This window comes from Entelurus aequoreus, linkage group LG03, assembly GCF_033978785.1.
Source record: "Entelurus aequoreus isolate RoL-2023_Sb linkage group LG03, RoL_Eaeq_v1.1, whole genome shotgun sequence".
Lineage (NCBI taxonomy): Eukaryota > Metazoa > Chordata > Actinopteri > Syngnathiformes > Syngnathidae > Entelurus > Entelurus aequoreus.
Window position 1 is genome coordinate 75,827,252 of NC_084733.1, and position 21,321 is coordinate 75,848,572.

Genomic DNA, 21,321 nt, shown 5'->3' on the forward strand with positions numbered 1-21,321 from the left:
GTGGTCGGTGAATTTTATTTTCATTAATGGAAAATGTAAAACAAAAAACGCTTGGTTTATTTGAACTTAATTTTAAAATGTAAAACAATTCAAACAAACTCTTCTTCTTTCAACTACGTTTAAAAAACGGTTTGAGTTTCATTTTATATAACACAAATTAAAACCACAGTAAACAGACATGGGAAAAATAGACCAACAATTATGTGTTTTCAGCTGCAGAAACCGGAAAGTTAATTTTCAAAGTAAAAGCGAGAGTAATTACTACGTGTTCCTGGTGTGACTTTGGCCAAAATGTATTTCACTCGCGACACAAAAATTACTTTAGACATGGCACAAGTAAACTGTCACGTACAAAAATCTCGACGCACATATTTGAACAGAGGCAGACCAAAGCGGATGTCCCCCCCCCACACACACACACACACACACATACCGAAACCGGAAGTAGCTGTTATAAAGACAGGACCGCAGACTGGCCTGTTTTATGGTGCGTGACATGATCAATTATTTGCGTCCACTGTGATGTATGCATAGAGATTTATCCAATGTCAGTCCTCGTTGCGCCATGTTTAGAATGGTTTCTGTGTGGGGCTCCAAATACATTTTAGCCAGGCATACGGGTACTGTATTATCCCCGCTTTTACTTTGAAAATAAAAGTTTCCGGTCTCAGAACATTGGAAAAAAAATCCGTTTATGTTAACTGTGGATTTCAATATTTTTATATGAAATATATAAAATGGAAATCAAATCGTATTTGGGTGAAGTTTTTGCTCTCTTCAGTACCAAAAACAAAAACGTTTTTTCTCAAATTTTATTTTTCGTTTTTAAAAATGAAATTTAAAATGAACCTGTTGTTTCAATTTCCATTCATGAAACGAAAATTAAACGACCAAAACTTACACTGACCGTAATGCCCCCTTGGTTGTTTTTCTGTGGAAGGCATGCAAGCACACATGCAATACTTGATATCCTCTGAGATTTATAATCATTAGCCAAATGGTCAATGACTTATGGAAACATGTCACCCATGCTGCTGCAAAAACATTTCAGTTTTTCAATTATGTGCTTGTCAGTCCCACAAAGATGTGCACCGCCATGCTGTGTGTTTGTCGAGAGAAATAAATAGCACACAACACAATAGGGCTGCATGTTTTGACACATTTATGGAGGTTTATTTGTGTCTTTATTACGAAAGCTTGTTTCTGGACACATAATTTTTGTGTTTGAATTTTGTGAAGTTATTTTTTAAAAATCTGATTATGCTGACAATTTAATTGAATAAAAATATTGAGCAAAATGTGTTTAAAAAATCAGTTGGTTAGGGTTTTTAAAATTCAGTACGGAAATATTCATAGTTTTTTTTTTGTTTTTTTTACCGTAAAACATATTGCTATTTTGATACTGTACATTGATTTGATGGATAACTTCCTTTGAAATTCTGAGTCAAGCAGATATTAAAATACAGGCTTTTAAAATTCAGTGTAAAAAAAATGCTGAAATATTCCTGTTTTTAAAAATCAAGTTTGTTAAAACAAGCGGTAGAAAATGGATGGATGGGATAAAATACCAGGTTTTAAAATTCAGTGTTTAAAAACTTTGTGTAAAAAATTCAGTGCAGAAAAAAGTTGATTGAAAATTTTTTGCGTAAAATTTCCTGTCATTTTGACACTGTACAATTTGATAAATTGTTGCTTGAAATTTTTTACACATTTCTTGTCCTTTTGACACTGTACAATCTAATAGATAAAATGTGTGTTTTTAAAAATTCAGTGCGAAAACATTTTTTGGTTCCAATTTTTTGGCGTAAAATTTTATGCCATTTTGACACTGTCCGAATTGATTGATAACTTGCTGTGGAATCACGAGCCAAGCAGATATTAAAATACAGGGTTTTAAAATCCACTGTGTAAAAATTTAGCGTAAAAAATTCAATGCAGAAAAAATTGTTCATTGAAATTTTATACGCAAAATTTCTTGTCATTTTGACACTGTACACATTTGATGGATAAAATGTGTTTTTTAAAACTCAGTTTGTGAAAATGCAGGGTTTTAAAATTCAGTGTAAAAAAATTCAGTGCAGAAAAATTCAGGGCGGAAATATTTGTTGCTTCTATTTTCTGGCGTAAAATCCAATGCCATTTTGCCACTGTGCAATTTGATGGATAACTTGCTGTAAAATACAAGTCAAGCAGATATTACAATACAGGGCTTTGAAATTCAGTGTAAAAAAATTAATTGCGGAAATATTCCTTGCTTAAAAAATGTGCGCAAAATCTATTATCATTTTGACACTGTACAATTTGATGGATAAAATGTGTGTTTAAAATTCAAGTTTTAAAATTCAGAGTGTATAAAATTCAGAGCAGAAAAAATTGTTGCTTGAAATTTTTTGCGTAAATTTTTTGCGTAAATTTTGTCATTTTTGACACCCTACAGTTTGATGGATAAAATGTGCGTTATAAAAAAAATAAGTTTGTAAAAATATAGCGTTTTAAAATTAAGTGTGTAGAAAAATCAATGTAAAAATGTTTGTTGCTTCAAAACTCAAGACTCACTTCCGATAAATTAAGACTGACTCAATCGAGCCTGTCTCAGAACCGGCCAATGAGGGGTCGAGTTTGCAGTCAAGTGACCCCTGTGTATCCTGTCACATGACTGCAAACTTCTTGAGTTTTGAAGCAAAGAATATTATTGTGTACTGAATTTTTTTTTACAGTGTATTTTAACAAACTGAATTTTTAAACACACTACTTTTGCTCCAAAAATGTCTAGTCAATGAAATTGTCAGCATAATTTGAAAAATAAATAATAATTCAGTTCACAAAATTCAAACACCAAAAATTCAGTCCAAAAAAAGCTTTGGTAATAATAAAAAAAAACCAAATAAACCTTCATACACATTTTCACAATTTCATATGTCAGGAGTAAAAGATATACATCATGTTTCTATTTGGCTAAATATATCCTGGATGTCTAATTAATGACACAAAGTGTCTCCAAAAAAACAAAAAATGGTGTGTCAGACGCAGCAATGTGTTTCAGGATGAATTCAGCCCATTGTGTTGTCTTTCATGGGCTGCTTCTCTTCTTGACACAAGAGCCAAAGCACAGAAATCAAGTAGAGGCCAAAACAGGCCAGAAAGTCGTAATAGTAAGCCGTGACTACAAACACCGCTAACAAGGCGGCAAACAGCAACGTTTTGGAGATGCACCTGCAAGAAGTCTCCCGCCACCAGGACGCCTTTCTGATGGTGCTCGGAGCTCCGCCCGCCTGTGGCTCGGCGTGGACGTCCACTGTGTGTGCGTCTTCACAGCAGAGATGTTCTTCATCCGCCGCCTCGCTGATGGAGGGCATGGGTGCGGACAGCGGCTTGCTGCTGCTCAGAGAAGGCCGCTTACTTGGGTTGAAGGCCGCGTCGGCGCTCTGGTCTTTGGCGGCTCGTGCGCCGGCGTGGACCGCCCTCAGGCAGTGCATGTATAGCTCCACCTCGTCGTCCGAATCGCTGTCGTCGCTCGTGTGGTCGTTCTCGGGTCCCTCGTTCATATCTTGGCCATGTAGCGTCGCAGTCTTTTCGCCATCATCTTGGCCATCTGATTCATCTAGGATCCTAGCAGTTGGTTCTTCACTTGGATCTTCTCTGGATCCATCATCCTCCGGGAGATGATTCAGAAGAGCACCCTCACACTTGCCATGATCAAACTCCAACATCTGGACTTCCTTTAGATCTTCTCTGGATCCATCATCCTCCTGGAGATGATTCAGAAGAGTATCCTCAAGCTTGCTATGGTCAAACTCTGACATCTGGACTTCATTTAGTTCTTCTCTTGAATCTTCTCTGGATCCATCATCCTCCTGAAGATAATTCAGAAGAGTATCCTTAAGCTTGTTGTGATCAAACTTTAACATCTGGACTTCCTTTAGGTCTTCACTGGATCCATCATCCTCCTGGAGATCATTCAGAAGAGAATCCTCAAGCTTGTTATGGTCAAACTCCAACATCTGGACTTCATTTAGTTCTTCTCTTTGATCTTTTTTGGATCCATCATCCTCCTCTAGACAATTCAGAAGAGCATCCTCAAGCCTGTTAGGATCACACTCCAACATCTGGACTTCATTTATATATTTTCTGGATCCATCATTCTCCTGTAGCTGATTCAGAAGAGCATCCTCAAGCCTGCTATGATCCCACTCCAACATCTGGACTTCCTTTAGGTCTTCTCTGGATACATCATTGTCCTGTAGATGATTCAGAAGAGAATCCTCCAGCTTGTTGTGATCAAACTCCAACATCTGGACTTCATCCTGTTTGTCTTTTGCCACGTCAACGAGCTCTGGATGGTGTAGATCCTTTTCTCGCTCCTCGGTATCCACCCCATCCTCATCATCGACCCCTTCCAACTTCTCAACCTCCATTTTGCTTTCTCGCATCTCAGAAACATCTTGCTGTGAGTCTAACGTTGTCTTCTCCAGGTTTTTGGCTTCAAACTCTTTGGAAACAGATTTGTTATCTTCCCAAACAACGCTCTCCACAGGCTCCTCTCCGCCAGTTGTTATCTGGTTCTGGAGCGGCACAAGCACCTCCGCCTCAGTAGATGTGACGGCCTCAGTTTCTACTATCAGGTGGTCATGATTCTGTTCTCCAGAGCTCCGCTCTTCACCTGCGAACACGTTCACTTCTTCCTCCTCTACCATCATTTCCCACTTTTGTACCTCAACGTTCTCAGCACAGCTAAATGTCTCTTCCTTTGGACACTTAGCCACGTCTAAAACACCAGGCTCGTCTTCAAGAATGGTGCTGGGTTCAACAAGTTTACCTCCAGCCATATCTTCGAGGAAATCGAGCACGGCCTCACGAGGTTCCTCGGGACAAGGTGTTCCAACAGCACAAGAAGCAAAGATGTTGTCATGTTCTTTGGCGTAATGAGTAACTTCCAAATGGTTTGAAGCTTCGGCTTCTTCTGCCTGCTTCAAACCCATCTGTTGATCATCGTGGTCGTGATCCAACTGGGACGGCGACAGAAGCGGGATGTCCTTCTGCGTTTCACCTGAAGCGTCCCTGACTGTTGGTAAATCTGCAACATCTCTTATATTTATACTTATTTGATCATCAGTAGCATGTTCTAGCACTTCAGGATCATTCCATGTGTCCTTCACTAGGAAAGGAACCTTCACTGTGGCGTCAAAACACTCTTGTGTTGAGTCATCGATGGTGTTGTTCGGAAATTCTTCACGTTCTGTTGAGGCGTCTTTTTCCTCTGTGGAAGGAGTTGTCTTTTCTGGAAGTTTCCAGTCACTGTTGTCAAACATCTGCTGGTACAGAGGAACCATCGCAGTCCCACACGTGAGGCGGTGTCTCGGTTCTTCATTGCCTGTGCCTGGTAATGAAGTCCCACAGACGGCCACAGGTGCGCCCGAGTCTTCCTCTTCCGTGTCGTGTTCAATCGCTGCCTCATCACCGAATGGATCTTTTAATTTTACGTTCTCTTTATGCGTATCTTTTGGGTTTCCCTCTGAGATTGCGTCTTTGGTGGCGGTTTTGTCTTCTGGAGGCGATACATCACCGCCGTCTCTTTGAGAGAAGTAGTCCTTCACCCGAGCCATCCGCGCCGCCTTTCGCCGATTTCTTCGGCTGCAGTTGGTCCGGTTCTCAGTCTGTAGAAAAGTGGGAGATCAATTGTGATTTATTAATATTTAAAAGCAGAGCAATGCAATGGAGCTTCTAGTTTCAAATGTTCCAGTTTCAGGGTCAAACTGTGGTCATCAGAATACAGCCAAATCTTGATTTACAAACCCCTCTGTTTGCCAATATTAGATTTACAAACCTTTAGAAGGAGCCAAATGTGCCCCTTTGTGCGAACCAAGTCTCGGTGAACAGCTTCATTCATTCATTCATTCATTCATTTTGTGTGCCGCTGGATGCAGCCATTTTGGTAATGTCACTTCCTGTGCGGTGCAGTACACACGAGACAAAGCCATTTTGGAGAGGCGGAGCCCCCGACGTGGCATCCTGTTTACGCAGTGCATTACTTGGTCGCCACGTCTCAGCTCAGTGCTTCAGCGTGTGTTTCTTTTCCCGCCATTCACCAAATTTGGTATATTTTTCGTACTCAATATGAATAAAAAAAGCCGACAAACCAGCCTGGAAAGAAGGAGGGAATCGCTGTGGACTTAGAGAGGAGAGGGAACCCACAAACACGGCTCCCTTCTCCCCGTACCCTCCTCTCTCTACCTTCGCTCCCTTCTCCGCCTCGTGTGTCTGCTGAGTCTCCTCTTGTCGGTTGCATGCTACAAAGATTCGCCAACAGCGAGGTAAAGAGGATGTTACTCTTTTTTTATTTTATTGTTGTTAATTTTTTTGGGAGCACTGACAGTTGAACATGCCATTGTTGTTATGTTTTGATAATAAAGATATTGTTAATCCATTACCTCCTTTTTATGTTTGTTTGATTGATTATATATATAATATATAAACTTTATATATACAATTATATATATATATATATATATATATATATATATATACTTTACATACAAACAATCTTATATATGTATTATATATATACAGTATATATATTATCAGTACATATATTATATATACATATATATACACACACACATATATATACATATTTATATACAGACATATATAGAAATATGTATATATATACACACACACACACACACACACACACTCACACAAACACACACACACACACACACACACACACACACACACACACACACACACACACACACACACACACACACACACACACACACACATTGTTGATCACGTTTAAACAGATTCTTTCCCACAGGAACAGCGATCACAATGTATTAAGTCTGCATATGAATTTAATACCAAACTTAAAGAGAGAAGTTTGCCAAACATGATTGACATGTAAAAATACAGTACAAACTGCTATAAAGCCCGATTTCCAGGGTAACTGGTCAATAGGGATGTCCGATAATGGCTTTTTGCCGATATCCGATATTCCGATATTGTCCAATTATTAATTACCGATACGATATCAACCTATACCGATATCAACCGATACCGATATATACAGTCGTGGAATCAACACATTATTATGCCTAATTTGGACAACCAGGTATGGTGAAGATAAGGTCCTTTTTTAAAAAAATTATAAAATAAAACAAGATGAATAAATTAGAAACATTTTCTTGAATAAAAAAGAAAGTAAAACAATATAAAAACAGTTACATAGAAACTAATAATTAATGAAAATGAGTAAAATTAACTGTTAAAGGTTAGTAGTATTAGTGGACCAGCAGCACACACAATCATGTGTGCTTACGGACTGTATCCCTTGCAGACTGTATTGATATATATTGATATATAATGTAGGAACCAGAATATTAATAACAGAAATAAACAACCCTTTTGTGTGAATGAGTGTGAATGAGTGTAAATGGGGGAGGGAGGTTTTTTGGGTTGGTGTACTAATTGTAAGTGTATCTTGTGTTTTTTATGTTGATTTAATAAAAAAAGAAAAAACCCCACAAAAAACCGATACCGATAATAAAAAAACGATACCGATAATTTCCGATTAATTACATTTTAAAGCATTTATCGACATCTCTACTGGTCAATATGCCTTTTTTGGCACGCAGCACAGCGCCAATTGTAACATAACCACGATCCTTTTGTACAAAAATAAGAAATAGTCGGATTTACAATATTATCAGGAAATGATTATAAACATTTAATTTTGTTTAAGTAAAACAAGTTTTAGCTAACAAATTAAACACCAACACATTGACACCACCCCATCACTACAATATGAAGTATAAACGACAAAACATTGAAGATCAAGAGTATGTGAACCACTGCAACCTTGTTTACTTCCCCCTTAAAGTTTCGTAATCCATCAAAAAAATCACGCAGCTAAAATGCGTCAAACACGTGAAGTGTGGAGAGAGAGTTGTGCATTTTACCCATCATGCTTTGTATTGGATTTAAAAAGGTGTAATTTTGGATTGTGTGGTGCTAAGACATTTATTCTGTAGTATTATGTGTTATTATTGTTAATGTTATTATTATGTATTATGTGTATTATTGTGTGGTATTCTGTGTTGGTTTTTGATTATTTGGACCACGGGTGGGAAATATTCCAGCAGGCACAAGACGTTGAGAACTAGTTGAACGAGGTCCTGATGTTGAGCAACTCAAACATAACGTTGAAACAACATGCTTATTAACAACGTTTATTCAATGTCAGGTTGTGACGTTGATTTGACCATTGAATTTGGTCATTTCCCAACCAAAATTCTACAACATAAATACAACGTTGAAACAACATGGCTTTTGACGACGTTTAATCAATGTTGGGTTCTGACGTTGATTTGATCATTGAATTTCGGTCATTTTCCCAACCAATATTCTACAACACAAATACAACATTAAAACAACATGCCTTCTGACGACGTTTAATCAGTGTTGGGTTCTGACATTGATTTGACCATTGAAATGTGGTCATTCCCCAACCAATATTCTACAACACAAATACAACGTTGAAACAACATGCTTTTTGACGACATTTAGGATAGAATGTATCTTTATTGTAATTGTACATTGTACAACGAAATTGCAAGCAAACTAATTTAATTGTATTCAATGTCCACTTGTGATGTTGATTTGACCAATGAAATTTGGTCATTTTTCAACCAACAACGTGGATCCAACGTTGGACACCTCCACTGTCTCAATTTACAAATACAACTACTTTGCAACGTTGTTTCAAAGTCACTTTTAAAGGACATGTACGTATAATCAACGTTGTATCAATGTCTTGTGCCTGCTGGGGTTGTCTAAATTGGTACCTAAATATAGCTTCTATGCATTACATAGATCATGTAATGCTCATGGTCAATGACTAACAATATTGACAATATCCATTAGATGGCAGCACATTTGGACTGTTTCAACTTTAAATTAGCCCGCGATGTCCCGCGGGCCAGATTGTGAACATTGTAGTTTGGGGACCCCTGACATGTTGCAAATGTACAAAAAGCCCATGTTAATGTAGAAAATGTATTAAAGCGCAGCTTTAAATTTTTGAGGTTTGGACTGTACCAGTTTTTTATGCACCTGTAAATTCTTTCTGTCCTCCTCTGTCCGACCATCAGGAAGTGGAACGGCTTTGACCTCCTCTGCTTTTTCTCCATCTGTCGCCCCATCTAATGCAAAAAGGAAATAAATAGGATTTAAAAAAAAAAAAATGCATTGGTATCTAAACAATTGTCCCTCGCTTATGAAGCTGTGAAGAAATACCTGCTAACAGCGTTTCCTGAGATGGTGTTTCTGAGGAGTTTTCCACAAAGTTTTGACTGTCAATGACACGAAAAAAAACACAAAGTGAGTTGTTAGGAGACAGCAAGTGCAGGAAGGAGACATTTCAAGGTGTCCTAGTGGTATGGTATGGATTACATAACGCTGGGTAATGTTGACCTTTCAATAATCCACACTAGTCTCACCAGATGGTCTTCAGGCAGCTTTTCTTCTGTGTATTCTCTTTCTGCGTCACTCGCTGCTGGCAGAGCAGCGCGTAGTTCCTGTTGCCGTTGTTGGCCCAGAACGTCCCCACGGGGGTCTCGTACCTGAGGCAGAATTCGACGCGGAACCCCTGCTCCTGGAACGGCGGCACCAGGGTGAGCTTGAAAGCGAAGTGGACCGTGTGGGCGTCGTCGTCGTCGGGGGCGGGGAGGTACTCTGTCAGGAGGTCGAAGTGGCTCGCCCAGCGGTCCAAGGTGGTCCGCACGTACACGGCCTTGTGGTAGGACACGTTGAGGACACGCACCACCCCTTTCAGCGTGCTCGTTCCTGGGATCAGCTCCAGGGACTCCAGCTCTATTTTCTGCTCCTGGACCCTCACCAGCAGATCCTCAGGAGACAACGGGGAGTGAAAAGTCAGAGGGCATAGGGAGAAGTCCTCTGAAACCGCTTTGTCGTCTTCTTGGGACTGGAATCCCGGCGGCTTGGGCACGTCCCACAAATCAAACTCCTTCACTTGCACCAAACTTAGACCCTTGGCGTCAGCGAAGGACACCCTCCTGGAGCCAGAAAGCGGCGGCGGCGAGTCCGGTTCCGAGTCCTCGTCGGAGACGGAGCTCTTTCTCCGCGGGAGAGGCGAGGACTTGGGCCGGATGCCGATCACCACCTCGCTGTCGTCCTCGTCCACGTCCGGGCAACCCCATCCGGGCACGAGGAGGCTGCAGGACTCTCTCTGTTGTTCCTCAGACTCCATGGGGGGCTGGCGGCGGGAGAGCGGACGGGAAGCCGACTGGCGGGGTCTCTACTTCTGGCAACTGACATTCAACAAGCTCCGACTTAACAGATGGCGTCGAGTTACGCATGACATTGTTGCGAGGGCCAGCACTAAAAATAGGCGGGAAGAGACTCGAACTATGTTCAGTAGTCAAAGCTCAGCAGCGGCAATATCATCCGACTCGCAGCAACGTCTACCGTTCAGACAATTGCACGTTCTGCAGATAACTTCCTTATCTTGTCTCGGAGGGTCGCAAGTCCTCGACCTACTTCTTCTGCGCCACGTCTGTAACGTACCAGAGGTCAGCAAGTAAATAAGGTTTTAGGGAGTGTCGGGAGTGAGCATCCCCATGTGGGACGTGAGCGGGACCAGACAGTGGGAAGGCTCTCCAGAGGACCAAGAGAGTAAAACACAGGAGAGAAAGAAAGAAGATTGATTTTTTTAGGAAGAAGAGAAATAAATTACAATTATTAAAATAACACATTTGTGCTGTAAACATTTTCATTTGTGTCGTTACAGTTCTTAAATTATTCTAAAATACAATTTCTGACTAGCCCCCCCCACTATGTTATTTTTGTTATATTGTCATAATCTCCCCAAACTTGTCCCATTTGTTTGTGCTACATTCGTGCTGCTAATTTTCAAGGATCAATATTTAACAACGTTTGTGCTAAAAACGTTTTTTTTGTTTATAAAAGTTTTTATGTTATTCATATTTAATGATTCATAAACACCCCCCCCCCCACTCCTTTGTCAAAACCTCCCCACTTATTCCAAACATTTGTGCTGCAAATTTTCGTTGTCTAATATAGTTTTAATGTAATTAACTATTACTTTGTATGTTATTAACGTGTTATTAATCATAAACCCCTCACTTTGTCCCAAAAGTTTGTGCTGCAATTTTTTGTCTAACTATAGGATTTATGTTATTAACTATTATAGTTTTTATGTTATTAACTAATATAGTTTTTATGTTATTAACTATTATAGCTTTTATGTCATTAACTAATATAGTTTTTATGTTATTAACTATTATAGCTTTTATGTCATTAACTAATATAGTTTTTATGTTATTAACTATTACTTTGTCCCAAATGGTGGGCTGCAATTTTTTGTCTAACTATAGGTTTTATGTTATTAACTATTATAGTTTTTATGTCATTAACTATTATAGTTTTTATGTTATTAACTATTATAGTTTGTATGTTAACTGTTACAGTTTTTATTTTATTAACTATTATAGCTTTTATATTATTACCTATCATAGTTTTTATGTTAACTATTATAGTTTTAATTTTTTTTAAACTATTATAGTTTTTATGTTATTAACTATTATAATTTTTCATGTTAACTATTATAGTTTTTATGATATTAACTAATAGAGTTGTTATGTTATTAACTATTACTTTATGTTATTAACGTGTTATTAATCATAAACCCCTCACTTTGTCCCAAACGTTTGTGCTGCAATTTTTTGTCAAACTATTTGTTTTTATGTTATTAACTGTTATAGTTTTTATTTAATTAACTATTATAATTGTTCATGTTAACTATTATAGTTTTTATGTTATTAACTGTTATAGTTTTTATGTTATTAACTATTATAATTTTTCATGTTAACTATTATAGCTTTTATGATATTAAGTAATATAGTTTTTATGATATTAACTATTAATTTGTAGGTTATTAACGTGTTATTAATCATAAACCCCTCACTTTGTCCCAAACGTTTGTGCTGCAATTTTTTTGTCTAACTATAATTTTTATGTTATTAACTGTTATAGTTTTTATGTTAACTGTTGTAGTTTTTATGTCATTAACAGGTTATTTTTTATAACCAGTCCCCCCACATTGTCAAAATCTCACCAGACATATAGTATCCCATTTGTTTGTGTTGAAACTGTTTTGAACTATTATACATTTTTTATGTTATTACTTAGTGTAAATTTTATGTTATTAACTAGACTAGTTTTTCTGTCATTACCTATTATAGCATTTATGTTAACATTTTATTATTCATAACCAGACGCCCCCACTTTGTCAAAATCTCCGCAAAAGTGTTGCATTTGTTTGTGCTTGTATAACTATGATCATTTTTATTGTTTATTTTATTTGAAAAATGGCGCCTCGGTGAGTGTGTGGCATACTCACTAGCTGTATTGACACTGCTGATACCATGTAGGTGTTTCAATGGCGCCATCTACTGTATTAAAAACATCAATACATGTGATCTGCAAATGAAATCAATAGTTGGCTAATCTAATTATTATATATAAAAAAATAATAATAGCTGTGCAGAAAACAATATGAAACGAACGAAAGAGAAACATTTACCCTACAAAATTATCCCAAATTTTGGACTTTTCTTCTTTTTTTCTGTGTATTTAAATTGATGATGGCGACGAACATCGATGACGCCACTCCTCTGAAGAAGCACTTCCTCATAAACACGACACAGCAGCTGTATCGGTCCCATTTTTTCCCCTTAAAGAGACACACACATCAAGGTAATCAATCAAACTGCTTAGCATATCTAAACTATGATTGAATTGAAGATTGAATTTAGCATTTTTTAAAAACGTAATAAATATTCTGCCCTGATTACGCTTTTTCTTTAGCTTTTTTTGCGTGTGACGAAGCTGTGTCAAAAGAGGGAAAGTGTGGCGACGATAACCACAGAATAAGGACTGGAGCTTCCTGGCTGCTCAGTACAATATGAACACAAAAAAACAAACCATGACAGACGCAGCCTTCTCACTTGCATGTTAAATGTGTACTTAACAAAAAACTGCCAGTACACTTAACACTTTTTTTCCCCACCACAGTAACTGTTTGACCCTGGAACGGATTAAGTCCATTCCTGTGATGTCCTATGTATAGTCCCAAAATCCTAACAAATGGCCCGTTCCTGATGAGTCAGCATTCCTCACCTGCTGACGACCTTAGTCGACCCTCCACAGCTGGCAGTCGGGTGGCCTAATATTGGCCAGCACAGTCATGTGACACCGCCGCCGCAGCGTTGTCTTAATGCTTGAACATGCAACTATAGCAGACGACTAGACCCCGGAATCTGACGTATCCCTTACAGTACCGGTGATGTCGTCTTAAAGGGCAACACTATAAAACGTGTACAGTAAATACTTTATTAAAGCCGTATAGATTCATCCATCTATAAATAAGGATTCACAACCTTGTCTTTTTGAAGCTGAATATACAGAGGATGAACTGCTGCTTATGGAAGCGAGCACAAAAGACGGAAGCCCAGAGAGTGAGGTCGGTGCGATTTGGTCACGCTGCAAATGTGGAACTTTGGAGCCAAGCTATATGCCGAGTTATTGGAGGGCCCAAATTAGGGCTGGGCGATATATCGAATATACTCGATACATCGCGGGTTTGTCTCTGTGCGATATAGGAAATGACTATATCGTGATATTGGAGTATACATTCTCACGCAGTTGCTTTTAGCTGCGGGCATTACACTACAGGCGTTCCTCACTCTTCCTTGTATCTCCTTCGCTCAGAGACATAAAACTGTCATGTCTGTGTGATCATGTTTTGTTTTAGTTATGTTCAGTTTTGTTTTTGGACTCTTTGTGCACTCTTGTTTGTTTTGTCACCATAGCAACCCATTAGTTTTCACCTGTCCTCATGTCACGCACCTGTCTCACGCTTTGCACTCGCACACCTGTCACTAATCATGTCACTGCTATTCAAGCCTGTCTGTTTCTGTTGATCGTCCTGGTGACATTATCCTATCATACCTCTGCTCTCTTCATGCCATGCTACTTCTGACACCCCTGCTAACTCTGTTTGACTTCATGCTACCATAGTTCCATGCCAAGTAAGTTTTTGTTTATTGTTCATAGTTTCTGCCTTTGTGCAAGTTCTGTTTCATTAGCCACGTTTTTGTACTTCCGTCTTCTGCGCGCCTTTTGTTTATTCCCTTTTATAGTCATTATTAAATCATATACCTACCTTCACGTCTTGCCCGCGCCAACTTTCCTTTGCACTCCGGGAAAACACAACACCCCAAGGTCCACGTTTTGACAACAACAAGCGCACCTTCTTACATACGTCACATACTCTTGTGCATGCAACATCATACGCCCTCGCCGAGCAGACAGGTAGCGGAATGGGTAACGTTAGCTGTGATGCTAGCGGAGCGGTGTGAGTGGTAATACGAGAGAGAAAAGGTGCGAATCTGGTAACAAATGAAGGAATGATTAATTCCCAAAAAAACAGCGGTGGTTTGGCTTCAAGCGGGAAGATGTTGAACAAACAACGGTACTATGTCAAGTATGCGGCAAAAGCGTCGCTACTAAAAGTAGCACCACTGCTAATTTGTAGCATCATTTGAAAAGTCATCCGCTAGAGAATGAAGAGTGCCTGAAACTCTGCATGTCAACATCTCCGGCCGGTGCCACCCAACAAAATGCCGAAGCAACCATTTCCAGATCAACACCGTATGAAAAAAATAGTCAACAACAGAAGGAGGTAACGTCCGCGGGAACCTACCACATAGTTAAGGACATACACTATTTGATTTCCTATTATGCAGCTCATTTTTATTTGACAGTTATTGAAATATCTTGTGTGACATCATGCACAAAAGTGCACTTTATTTGTTTTTAAACTATTGTAGTGGCGTTCTGTACAAAAAGTGCACTTTAATTTAGTGTTGTTTTGATATGTCATCTTAGTGACATCATGCACAAAAGTGCACTAATAGCTTGTTTTAAAATGTCTCAGACAATCTTGCACTTTCTGTTTTGGAAATGACATGAATGTTTGTGCCGCTGCTTAATAACTGTTTAGTAAATACAGTTTTGGTAAATTGACTTAGTTGTGATTTCCCTCTCTGCATGAAAGTTTAAATTGAGCATATATTAATGCAGTATGAACAAGAATGTTTTAATGTAGACACATAGAATCGTCATACTGCTGTGATTATATGCATCAAGTGTTCATTGAAGGCTAAGGCAAAATATCGAAATATATATATATCGTGTATCGTGACATGGCCTAAAAATATCGAGATATTAATAAAAGGCCATATCGCCCAGCCCTAGCCCAAATCAACTGGAAAAGTCTCCAGCCAGCTGGACCAAACGGACAACTGTCCATCGAGTAAGTCACTATACTATTGGTCACAATACATGCAGCACATCACCATACAACCACAGTACATACACTGTTGAGCTAGCTTGTACAAAAAAAACCATGAAATGTGGGTTAGTACTTTACAGATACCGTAATATGATGGTTCATGTTCTTCACTCTGTACGATTGGTATCCGATCGCAAGGTTGTGCTTAAAAAAAGAGTTCCTCTGTGTTCGCTCTTACACTAACAATATTGCTACAGTTTGAGACCGCAGCCTCCGAAGCAGAACCTCCAGGTTCTGTAACAGCTTCTTCCCTCAGGCCGTAAGACTCTTGAACGCATCATAAAAATCCCCTCAACTCCCCCCAAAATGGATTAACTCGCTGGAATAAAAAAAAAAAAGACAATATAACATACATCCATAAACGTGGACGCATGTGAAAAAGTGCAATATATTTATCTGTACAGTAACCTATTTATTTATTTATATATGCACCTTATTGCTTTTTTATCCTGCACTACCATGAGCTAATGAAATGAAATTCCGTTCTTATCTGTACTGTTCAAATTTGAATGACAATAAAAAGGAAGTCTAAGTCTAGTCTAAGTCTAAGTCTAATTGTTATACAGGTTACGGAGAGTAAATGAAGTTTTTGAATGCATTTTAGAGTGATTTAGAGGTAGAAATTATTGCACCCGGTAGCTGCATTGCTAGCCACCTAGAACGAGCCAATTTGTATATGTTAGAAAGCGAAAAAACCTAAAAACTTTTGTCTTCTTGTCTCTAATAGGGATTGTGAACGATAGGCAAAATTCCAAGAAAAGTGCAGTTCCCCTTTAAAAGTAGCGCTGCTGCTGTCTTTTTTTTAGTAAAATGACGGCAAACTTTGGTGTGCTTTTCCCTGCCGGGAACACGCCATGTTGCTGACGTCACTATCAACGTTGCGTTAAGAAGAACCGTTAAGAGAACCGCGAGACAAAATGGCAAGCGATTTCCAAGGAACTGATACACTGGGAACCGGTTCTGAACAAGAACCAGTTTACGATTCCCATCCCTATTCTTCACTAACACTAAAAGCTGCTATTACGCTATTTCCTCTCAAGTCCCTTCTTCCCTTTTCCATTTTAATTTGTAAAAGTTTTAGCATGTTTTTATTTTTAAAGGCAAATTGAGGGGTGGAATACTACGCAGCCAGACTTTGACCCCTTGTTTTCCTATGCTCGCCAGACTACAATGCAGGATGGAAAGATGTAGAAGGGGATGAGGTACGGGGAATGACAATAGCCGTGCTCACAGCAGATAGAAAATTGCAGAGTGAACTGGGTTACAAAATGGCTGGGGAGAGGGAAGTCTGGGTTTCTCTGCTTAGGCTGCTGCCCCCGCAACCTGACCTCAGATACGCGGAAGAAGATGGATGGATGGATGGATGGATGGACAAAACATGGTCTGGAAAAGGATGACTTTTAAGCACTGTGTATTTATATGTAAATGTACAGTATTTTTCATCAGTTTCCATAAGACCCTTCATTTGATTAGTACTGATTTTTGTAATCAACCTAACAAGCCTTGACAATAATCTTTGTGATTAACACATGCTATGCTTTCATATCATTTGACATCAAGGTTTATCCAGTTTAAACTGTAAGTATAGGTTAATTATCATTATTGAATACATTTAAAACCAGGGGTAAGGTTACTCATTCAGTGTTAATATTTGAATGGGGCCCCTGATTAGTGGAAAAGTTGGGCCCGAGGTCAAAAAGGTTAGGAACCCCTGCTCTATATTCAAGATGTTTATTGTCATATGCACAGTTAAACAGACAGTTTGCCGTACAATGAAAATCTTACTTTGCTAGTCCACCCTTCAACAAGTCACACGGTACTTAGCTAAAATAAAATAAAAATAAAAAATGTTATATACAAGGCACAGTGAGTAACACAACATTATTGCACATTCTGATTCACAGTCAACAGTATAAATATGGAGGTGACATTGGGTCACAGCAGCAGTTAAAAGTGTCTTTAGTGATCAAAGGTGAAAAGTGTCTACAGTAATGGTTCACAGTTCGGGGGTGGTGCAGCTGGGGGAGCTAGCATTCACAAGCCTGATGGCCTGTGGGTAGAAACTGTTTGTCAGTCTCGTAGTGCTGGATTTCAGGCTCCTGTATCGTCTGCCTGATGGTAGGAGGCTGAAGAGACTGTGCTGGAGGGGGGGGGGGGGGGGGGGGGGGAATTGTCCTTTATGATGTTGTGTGCTCTCCTGGTGGCCCTGGTAGAGTACATGTCCTGTAGTGAGGGGAATGCTGCTCCTGATATGTACTGAGCAGTTTTAATCACTGGCTGGAGTGCCTTCCTGTCCTTAGCAGCGCAGTTTCCATACCAGACTGTGATTGAGCTGGTAAGGACACTTTCAACCGTACTTCTATAGAAGTTGCTGAGAATTTTGGGTGGCATGCCAAATTTTCTCAGCCTTGTTAGGAAGTACAGTCGCTGCTGGGCTTTCTTTATTGTTTGTTGGGTGTTGTAAGCCCAGGTGAGTTCCTCGTTGATGTGGGTCCCGAGGAATTTAAAGGCTTTCACCCTGTCCACCTCTGTGTCCCCTATGTACAAAGGTGTGTACTGCACACTCCTTCTCCGTGGGTCAATAATCATTTCTTTGGTCTTGTCTGTGTGTTCAAGGAGAGATTATTATCCTGACACCAAGCCACCAGTTCCGCTACCTCCCTTCTGTACGCTGCCTCAGCTCCCCCGGTGATCAGCCCGACGACCGTAGTATCATCTGCAAACTTGATGATACTGGTATTGTTCTGGGAGGCCACACAGTCGTGTGTGAAGAGGGTGTACAACAGGGGGCTCAGCACGCAGCCTTGCGGGGTCCCTGTGCTTAGAACCTTTGTGCCTGATGTGTGGTTGCCGACTCTGACTGACTGGGGCCGGATTGTGAGAAAGTTCAGCACCGAGTCACAGAGACCAACGGTGAGGAGTTTAGCAGTGAGTTTTTGTGGGGTGACCGTGTTAAAAGCAGAGCTGTAGTCTATGAATAATAGCCTGGCATAGGTGTCCTTGCCCTCTAAGTGGGTGAGGGTGGTGTGGATGACGGTGTTGACTGCATCCTCAGTGGACCGGTTCTGCCGTTAGGCAAACTGTAGAGGGTCCAGTGTGTCTGGGATGGTCTTCTTGATGTGTGACATGACTATCCTCTCGAAGCACTTCATCACTATTGGGGTGAGTGCAACGGGGCGATAGTCATTCAGACAGGTCACAGTGTTTTTCTTTGGCAAGGGCACGATGGTGGTGGTCTTCAAGCAGGTGGGCGCAACAACTTGTGCTAGTGACAAGTTGTATATGTCAGCAAGTACGTCAGCCAGCTCTGATGAACAGACCCTGAGGGCCCGGCCAAGGATGTTGTCTGGGCCGGCTGCCTTCCGTGGGTTTGTTCTCCTCAGAACTGTACGTACCTCTGCTGTTGTCACAGTGAGTGGTGGGTCCTGCGTGCGCTCCGTGGTCAGAACCCCTCTCTGTTGGTTGGTGTTGAGGACCTCGAAGCGGGCGTAGAACTCATTCAGCTCATCTGGCAGTCAGGGTTGGCTGTTTGTGACCCCACTGCTCCCCTGCTTGTAGTCTGTGATGTGTTGCAGGCCTTGCCACATGCGCCGGGAATCTGTGGTGCGCCGGGAATCTGTGGATATCTGCTCTATATAACTTTATATTGTGTTCAAAATGTACAAACCCTCACTAAAATATGACTTTTGTCAAAGTTTGAACCCAATATTCATATTTACATGGTTTCTTATGAAGATATTTGCTTCACTATACAAACTTTTCTATTTTAGAACCAATTCAATTTGTACTCTGGTAATCCATCCAAAACGTTACTTAAAGGCCTACTGAAATTAATTTTTTTTATTTAAACGGGAATAGCAGATTCTATGTGTCATACTTGATCATTTCGCGATATTGCCATATTTTTGCTGAAAGGATTTAGTAGAGAAAATTGACGATAAAGTTCGCAACTTTTGCTCGCTGATAAAAAAAGCCTTGCCTGTACCGGAAGTAGCGTGACGTCACAGGAGGTAATATTCCTCACAATTTTCCTTTGTTTACAATGGAGCGAGAGAGATTCGGAGCGACAAAGCGACGGTTACCCCATTAATTTGAGCGAGGATGAAAGATTCGTAGATGAGGAATGTTACAGTGAAGGACTAGAGAGGCAGTGATGGACGTATCGTTTTTCGCTCTGACCGTAACTTAGGTACAAGCTGGCTCATTGGATTCCACACTCTCTCCTTTTTCTATTGTGGATCACGGATTTGTATTTTAAACCACCTCGGATACTATATCCTCTTGAAAATGAGAGTCGAGCACGCGAAATGGACATTTAAAGTGACTTTTATCTCCACGACAATACATCGGTGACACACTTAGCTACTGAGCTAACGTGATAGCATCGTTCTCAAATGAAGACAGAAACAAAAGGAATAAACCTCTGACTGGAAGGATAGACAGAAGATCAACAATACTATTAAACCATGTACATGTAACTATACGGTTAAAAATTCTCAGCCTGGTAAGGCTTAACAATGCTGTTGCTAACGACGCTAAGGCTAATTTAGCAACTTAGCAACCGGACCTCACAGAACTATGCTAAAAACATTAGCGCTCCACCTACGCCAGCCAGCCCTCATCTTCCCATCAACAGCCGTGCTCACCTGCGTTCCAGCGATCGACGGCGCGACGAAGGACTTCATCCGTGGGTTTGGCGGTAAGCATCGGCTAGGCGTCTGCTAGTCCTTGTTGTGTGGCTGTAAGTATTGTACTTAGCCGCTAATACACCGATCGATCCCACCTACAACGTTCTTCTTTGCAGCCTCCATTGTTCATTAAACAAATTGCAAAAGATTCACCAACACAGATGTCCAGAATACTGTGGAATTTTGTCGAAGAAAACAAGAGGTTTTTGTTGGGGCGGTATAGCTTGGTTGGTAGAGCAGCCGTGCCAGCAACTTGAGGGTTGCAGGTTCGATCCCCGCTTCTGCCATCCTAGTCACTGCCGTTGTGTCCTTGGGCAAGACACTTTACCCACCTGCTCCCAGTGCCACCCACACTGGTTTAAATGTAACTTAGATATTGGGTTTCACAATGTAAAGCGCTTTGAGTCACTTGAGAAAAAGCGCTATATAAATGTAATTCACTTCACTTCACTTCACTTTTTGTATCCAGTCCGATGTGGTCCAACCACTTCCGTGGATTTTGTGACGTCACGCGCATAAATCATACCCAAAGGAGTTTTTCAACCGGAAGTGTGGCGGGAATTTTAAAATTGCACTTTATAAGTTAACCCGGCCTATTGGCATGTGTTTCAATGTTAAGATTTCATCATTGATATATAAACTATCAGACTGCGTGGTCGGTAGTAGTGGCTTTCAGTAGGCCTTTAAGTAAACCTTCACTGCTGTACAAGGACTACTCTAAAGCATACCCAGGTGTACTTGCTTTTTTGTCCATTGAGAGGATGTAGAGTAAGAAAAAGTAGACGTTTGTACTATTCCTTTGTCGACACGGAGCGGCGTTTCATCTCGCACGCACACACGCGGTGTAGAGTGCACAAGTGCGTATTAAAGCATACGCGCCTGCTGCCTTGATATCTAGTGAACATTCTCTTTGTTCCCCGCGGAAAGCTCCATGCCTTCTTACAAGACGCACGCTGTTAACACCAAACGCTTACAGCGTAAAACGTCCTCCAGCTTGCATGAACATCTACAATTACAACAGTTTATTATATTTAAAGCACTAAGTCAGCCTTTGATAAGACTGACAGTTGTTCTAAATTAGGACACACTGAACTTGTCCCGTCCCAAAGAGCACTCTTTGCTTTTAATCATAAAAGACAATAAGCTGTTTGTTTGTGTATTTATACATCCAATCAA

The 21,321-nt window shown here is 40.2% G+C and overlaps 2 protein-coding genes across 11 annotated transcripts in view; one reads left to right on the forward strand and one right to left on the reverse strand.

The window, feature by feature from the left end:
- Positions 1-2,402: 2,402 nt before the first annotated feature.
- Positions 2,403-21,321, reverse strand: part of ppp1r3ab (protein phosphatase 1, regulatory subunit 3Ab) — a 21,421-nt gene continuing 2,502 nt past the window's right edge. The window contains exons 1-8 of one of the 5 annotated variants that reach the window (XM_062042754.1): positions 20,104-20,202; positions 18,853-19,073; positions 12,626-12,775; positions 12,443-12,494; positions 9,501-10,677; positions 9,298-9,353; positions 9,115-9,203; positions 2,403-5,654 (exon numbers count right to left, since the gene is read on the reverse strand). In XM_062042754.1, coding sequence (XP_061898738.1) covers positions 3,051-5,654; positions 9,115-9,203; positions 9,298-9,353; positions 9,501-10,270 — 3,519 coding nt within the window. In that variant the 5' untranslated portion in view covers positions 10,271-10,677; positions 12,443-12,494; positions 12,626-12,775; positions 18,853-19,073; positions 20,104-20,202 and the 3' untranslated portion in view covers positions 2,403-3,050. Of the gene's footprint in view, positions 5,655-9,114; positions 9,204-9,297; positions 9,354-9,500; positions 10,678-12,442; positions 12,523-12,625; positions 12,776-18,852; positions 19,074-20,103; positions 20,203-21,321 lie in introns of those variants that run through there. The other 4 variants (XM_062042753.1, XM_062042751.1, XM_062042750.1 and 1 more) reach the window with 4 other exon arrangements.
- LOC133646879 (forkhead box protein P1-like) overlaps positions 17,512-21,321 on the forward strand; it is a 17,602-nt gene continuing 13,792 nt past the window's right edge. The window contains exons 1-2 of one of the 6 annotated variants that reach the window (XR_009825371.1): positions 17,689-17,792; positions 18,074-18,370. The gene's annotated coding sequence lies outside the window, so the exon portion shown is untranslated. Of the gene's footprint in view, positions 17,576-17,688; positions 17,793-18,073; positions 18,371-20,118 lie in introns of those variants that run through there. The other 5 variants (XR_009825372.1, XR_009825373.1, XM_062042756.1 and 2 more) reach the window with 5 other exon arrangements.